Below are 6,000 nucleotides of genomic sequence, written 5' to 3'. Positions count from 1 at the left end.
CATTTTTGAAAATTTGCTCATCCCAACTGAATTTGCCAGCACAGGTCACAAATGATGCAGCAGTGAACAGAAATGGAGAAAGAACAAAGTCTTCTAAAGGCAAAATCATATATAAAACTATGGCGGATGGTTCTGTTGAATGTAAACAGGCTGTTTCAAACATGCATTTGCATATAGCATATATATTATCCAAATCCATGCTGATTAGAGTTTTAAAAACTTAAAAAGTGTTACATTTAGGTACATTTAGAACAGATAAAAATGTGCGATTAATTTGCGATTAATCGCGAGTTAACTCATGAAATCATGCGATTAATCGCGATTAAATATTTTAATCTATCGACAGCCCTACTTATTTCACAAACAAAAATTTACAATTATCAAAACATTCCGCCCCATACCAATGTCAGTAGCCATGTTTCCATCCACATGTTTTTATCCGAATTAAGTGATATCGAATGAAAAATGCGTTATGGAAACAGTAAAATTCGATTAAATTTCACGAATATCGACTCAAAAGAAATACGTTCGATCTCATCGGATTTTATCTTGATCGATTTATGGCTTATGCGATAAACGCCGATGGAAACGTTATTTGCCGAATAAATAATGATTTGCGATTAAGGTTTAGGTCCTTTTATGGTTGCAACCCGCCACAAAACGAAGAAGAAGTTGTTTTATGTCATTTCCGCCCAGTATTTCCGCTCTGTTTGCACAAATGGCGGGTGTCAACAAAGACAGATGTAAGTGGACAAACGAGGAGACGAGATACTTTTTAAATTTAATTTACGAGAGAAACATAACGGCTATTTTAGACAGCAAAAATTTAAGAAATGCAATCATTTATCAGGAACTGGCGAAAGAAATGTCAAACAATGGTTACGACAACAAGCCGTGGGACGTCCTCCGGAGTAAATGGAAGGCGCTCAAACAGCGATATATGTTTCAAAAAAGACAGTTATCACGCAGCGGTGCCGGAGGGAAAATAAAAGGCAAGTTCGACTTTTTTGATGAGATGGATCAGATCCTCGGCCAAAGACCCATCGTAGCTTCCTTGGATTCTATTATTAACAGCTCAGGTAAGATATCACGTTATCGTTCTCATTTACTTTAAGGAACACTTTAAGCATTGATCCGAACTGTACATCATTTTAAGTGTGTCTTGTTCATTTCAGCCGAGACTTCAATTACTGATGATAAGAGCAATGATGAGGGAGAGGTTACAGAGTCCGTTACAGGTATGAAGATTATTTTCCACTTAAATTCATGTTTCAAGCGTTAGTGAATAAATCCCACATGAATATGGGGCTTTACATTATGTATGGTTATGGTTGCTCAAATTGTTTTACCATATAAATGAATGCATAAACTGCACATTATGTATCCTTATGTATCCTGACTTGAGTTAGAAAAAAGCTGTTTTTTAATAGTCAAATTTAAGACTTTTTAAGACCATTATGAATGAAATTTAAGACCCATATCAAAACAATGAAATCCAATTTTATAGTCCATTGTGCAAACGTCCATGTGTTTTTTAAAACCTTTTATCTTTCATGACAAAAAACTAAGATGTATTTTCTGGGCGTTTTTAAGACTGTTTAAGGCCTTAAATTTAACTTTCTGAATAAAAGATTTTTTAAGACTCCACGGGAACCCTGTAAAAGGCAATAAAATTACATTAGGAAATAAAGCACTGCAAATAACAAAGCGCAACCAAAACGTTTTATGCAAACTTAAGTAAAATTAGATATAATGTGTTGTATGACTAATACAAGCAACCATATTTTTATGAAACCTTAACGTAAAAGGGTCATTTGTGATAACTTCACTCTGACTAAGAACATTATTCTTTTTACAGAAGAGTCAGGAGATGGAACATGCAGCTTGAGTGATGCCAGCGTGTCAGCAACCACGGAAGCACTAGACAAATCCTTGCCCATTGAAGAACCGGCCACACAGAGTAACCCACCAAGATTATGGCAACGCCAGTCAAAGAGAGACCAAAGAAAGAATGATGCCGGGGAGATGAGATCCTTCTACATGTCCTTTCTCGATCAACAACGTGAGCAGGCAGCACAAGATCAAAAATCATTGGAGTCCATCACCACGGTCATTTCACAGGCAGTTCAGTGTCTTGAGCGGTGTGCCAATGCTGCCGAGAGGCATGCAGAAGCCACTCAAGTCATTGCTGACATGAGCCAACAACAAAATAGGGTCAATTACAATACATTTCAAGGCCAACACCGATTTAACTACCACCACGCTCCACATCCACCCACTCCCCAACCACCCACATTTGATGCTGCACACTCACCTCCTCACATGGAATCTAGCTTGCCATTCACTGCTTATCTTAACTTACCGTAGAGTAAGTTGTTAAAGGTGGAGTCAATAATTCTGGACAATGCTTGTTGTCAAAATCAGTAAATATCTCCTCACGATCCGCTATCAGAGCCTAGGCTATGTATTAACACTAGACTTTTTTCAGTACACACAAACGGACAGGTAGTGGATCATGAGCTGATATTCACTGATTTTAACTAAAAGTTATTTTGACAACAAGCTTTCTCCAGAACTGACACCACCTTTTTAAGTGCCAAATCATTCTGTGAGGGGAATACAGTTCCAGAATTTGTTACTGATTTACTGATTTGTTACTGTTTTCTTAAGTGTATCTTAAAATGGCACTTTGGATGTTACTGAAAGTTTTATTCAGTTGTATTTTTAAATGGCACTTTTAGTGTGTTTGTACAGGAGGGTAGGGGAATGTTGTAAGTACTTTGAATGTTGTAAACCTTAAACACACTTTAAGAGAGTTATGAGAGCTAGGAGAAAAGTTATTGACTTTGTTTAGTATTTTAAAATACAGAACAATTAATTGAGCATTGAGTGTTTCTTTTGAATTGTACAATGTGGAACTGTTTACATTATATATTTGTTTATTTTTCCAATGGAAACACTGTACTGAAAATGCACTGTTAAGATTTTGTTGCCATATGTGTGTTCATATGTCATTCTGTGCCAGCTTCCTGATAAAAAACATGAAATAAAGCTGAAAGACTAGTTTGTTAGCAAAGAGATTCCCTTGCATTGTTTGTTGTTACAAACTCCTACGCTATGCTGTTTTTGAAAATGTGCTGTAGCTTTACTAGGCTGGCCACTTGTCTAAAGCACAATCACTACTCTATTCAAATTATATTGCTATAAAATAAGAGTGCCCCCAAGAGAGAAAATACAAAAAAAATAATATTAATTTGGAGGGAATACATATCATACAAATCTAAACTTTTAAAGCATTTCTTTTCTGAGAATGTATAGCTGAGAATGTTGTTGTACTACTGGCGGACTTTAATTGCCACATATCTAAGTAGAGCTTGGCGGATAGCTGCTGCCTCTGCGTTTGGTGGACCTTCATTTTGGTGACGAGGTGGTTGTGGTAAGTTTTGGTGGTGCTGCTCAGGGCCCGGTTGTAAAAACCTTTGCCTCTCCTTTTCGCACAAGTTGTGCAATACACAACATGCAGCCACAACGGTCGGCATAAACTTGTGGTCAATATCAGACCGTTTGGCCAGCACACGCCATCTACCCTTGAGCCGTCCAAATGTGTGTTCAACTTTCACACGTGACCCATTCAAGTGAAGGTTAAACACCTCTTCTTCCTCTGAGAGATTAGGGCCAGAAAATCCCTTCATCAACCATGGGAGGAGAGGGTAGGCTGGATCTCCAGCTAACAGGAGGGGCACCTGGACACCTTCCATTTCGATTGTGTTTTGGGGATGTCTCTCAGGGAATCTATAATAGAATATTAACAAGGTGTAGATATAACATGTAGGCTATAACAAATAAGCACAATAATTAACAACTCTGCAGCTAATTGTCATTCAATCGCAGACTGATTAAGTGTACCATCTACCAAGGTAAACAGACGCACCTGTACAGGTCAGAAGTAGTGAAGACTGCCGCGTCATGCGCACTACCGGGAGTGCCGACACAAATGTCCCTTATAATGCAACGATCGTCTACCACAGCCTGTAGTATGATTGATGGCCAGCCCTTTCTATTTACAAAATCCCTGTAGCCTTCAGCAGGGGGTCTAATCGGGACGTGAGTCCCGTCTATTGCGCCATACACCTGTGGCACAAGGTGCGCTCTGGAGTTACGCAGTGAGATATCATGCGCCTCATCCACTCCAGGCAGGTAGATATACCTTCGCATCATCCTCATTTGTATGGCATTGCACACGGCGTAAACACATCGGTGCACGGTGGTTTTGCTGACTCCAAATGTTTCGCCTACCACTCTGTACTCTGCGCATGTAGCCAGTTTGTAGAGCGCAATGGCGATACGCTTCTCGGTTGGAACCGGAGGGCGATAGCTTGCAACATCTGGGGAAAGGGACGGGCCAATAAAATTACACAACAGGTCAAATGTTCAAAACACGTTACAAAGATCAATTGAAACTCCGCGAATACTCGTCATACAAACATGATACACATATCCAAAATCCAGCCTGAAATGTCTACTTTTAAACAAGCTAATTATAATCAAAAACAAATAATGCCTGTTTATATAATCTGCATTGAAGTAAAGAGAGTACCGTTTTTCCTGGCTGACATCATTATCTTTAATGCGGTCACCCCTGCTAAAAAAACAGCATACCAGCAAGACCAGCATATGTTGTGTTTTGGTGCAGGTTTGCTAGTGAACACCAGCTAAATCAGCATCAAACCAGCATCAGCACCAGCTAAACCAGCATTAGCACCAGCTAAACCAGCATTAGCACCAGCATCCCATGCTGGTCATACCAGCATATGTTGTGTTTTGGTGCTGGTATGCTGTGACCACCAGCTAAAGTTCAGATTTAAAGACTTTACCGTATGTCTGGATTATAAACTTTATACACACACGTGAGGAAGATCTTCATTTATGTCTGGACATTGAGGAAGAGAAGCATTTATCTTTAATGTTACCTAAGAAGAACAATGGAGGACGCACTGGAGGAGAATATTTGAAGTAAGTAACAGTTAATTTATACTATTTATATTTGCTATTATGTAATATGCTCATGGCTTGTGCAGTTCAGCCTACACACAGTAAGCATCAGCAGACTGCACGCTTCGGATTGAAAAAGTTTCGCATTGTTTACAAACGAGGACGCAATCTCACGTAATGGCGGATTTCACTGTTGCATGTTGAACAGTATTAAACACAGTTATTCACTTATGTCCTTCATGGCAACTTTCAGTAAGCCTGCACTGCTGTATCTTTTAAGTGTGTGCTGTAATATGATTCCATGTTTACATGCTTATTTACAAACGAGTACGCGTGACCTCCCGTAATGGCGGATATCTGTTACATGTTGTACAGTGTTAAGACACAGTTCTAGACGCAGCTCTGTTGTTCACTTGTATCAGTTTCTTATACAAGTTAAGTTTTTGAATTGAGTTTGTTTCCAAATAAACTGAAAATGTCCTACTGACCTTTATTTCTATTTTGATTATATTGTTAACTTAATAAACCTCAAACAAACATGTATACATTTGTCCTCACATTCTTTACTGTAGTTCCCTCTCAGATTCCTGCCTAGGCTCATTATGCAGCTCATTATGCAGCTCATTATGCGAGCCTTTGTTTGCTAGCTGTCAATCAATTCTTCTCGCATACGGCCCCTCTAAGCAAAAAGTGTCTTACAATTTCTAAAACCAATATATTGGTTTATGTGAATGAGTAAGCAGAATGATTTTCGCATCATTTCAAAGAAAAAACTCTAGACTACTAGATTCTGTTCAGAAAAGTCTTGTTAAAACATGTTTAGTATGGGTTTTGTGCACTTATATCAGTGACTTAAAAATTTAGCTTTTTTAAAAACCATGCATAAAATTTTTTTCTCAAAAATACAAACATTTACATACATGTAGCTCGTATAATTTTTTAGCCCAGTTTGTGCTGAACGCAATGAGACACTTGCCATTAATATGTTTAAAGCAACTGAAAAAAGAC

General features: G+C 38.5%; 1 protein-coding gene across 1 annotated transcript; it reads left to right on the top strand.

Moving 5' to 3' along the window:
• The first annotated feature begins 412 nt into the window (after window positions 1–412).
• On the top strand, window positions 413–2,685 carry LOC129452707 (uncharacterized). Its single transcript, XM_055216715.2, has 3 exons — window positions 413–1,079; window positions 1,176–1,238; window positions 1,859–2,685. Exons 1-3 carry the CDS (start codon window positions 680–682, stop codon window positions 2,365–2,367), a joined length of 972 nt encoding a protein of 323 aa, XP_055072690.2. The 5' UTR covers window positions 413–679; the 3' UTR covers window positions 2,368–2,685.
• The last annotated feature ends 3,315 nt before the right edge of the window (window positions 2,686–6,000 follow it).

This window comes from Misgurnus anguillicaudatus, chromosome 12 (assembly GCF_027580225.2).
Source record: "Misgurnus anguillicaudatus chromosome 12, ASM2758022v2, whole genome shotgun sequence".
Classification (NCBI taxonomy): domain Eukaryota; kingdom Metazoa; phylum Chordata; class Actinopteri; order Cypriniformes; family Cobitidae; genus Misgurnus; species Misgurnus anguillicaudatus.
The sequence above is the reverse complement of the archived record's forward strand: the minus strand, read 5'-3'. Positions and strand labels throughout refer to the sequence as shown.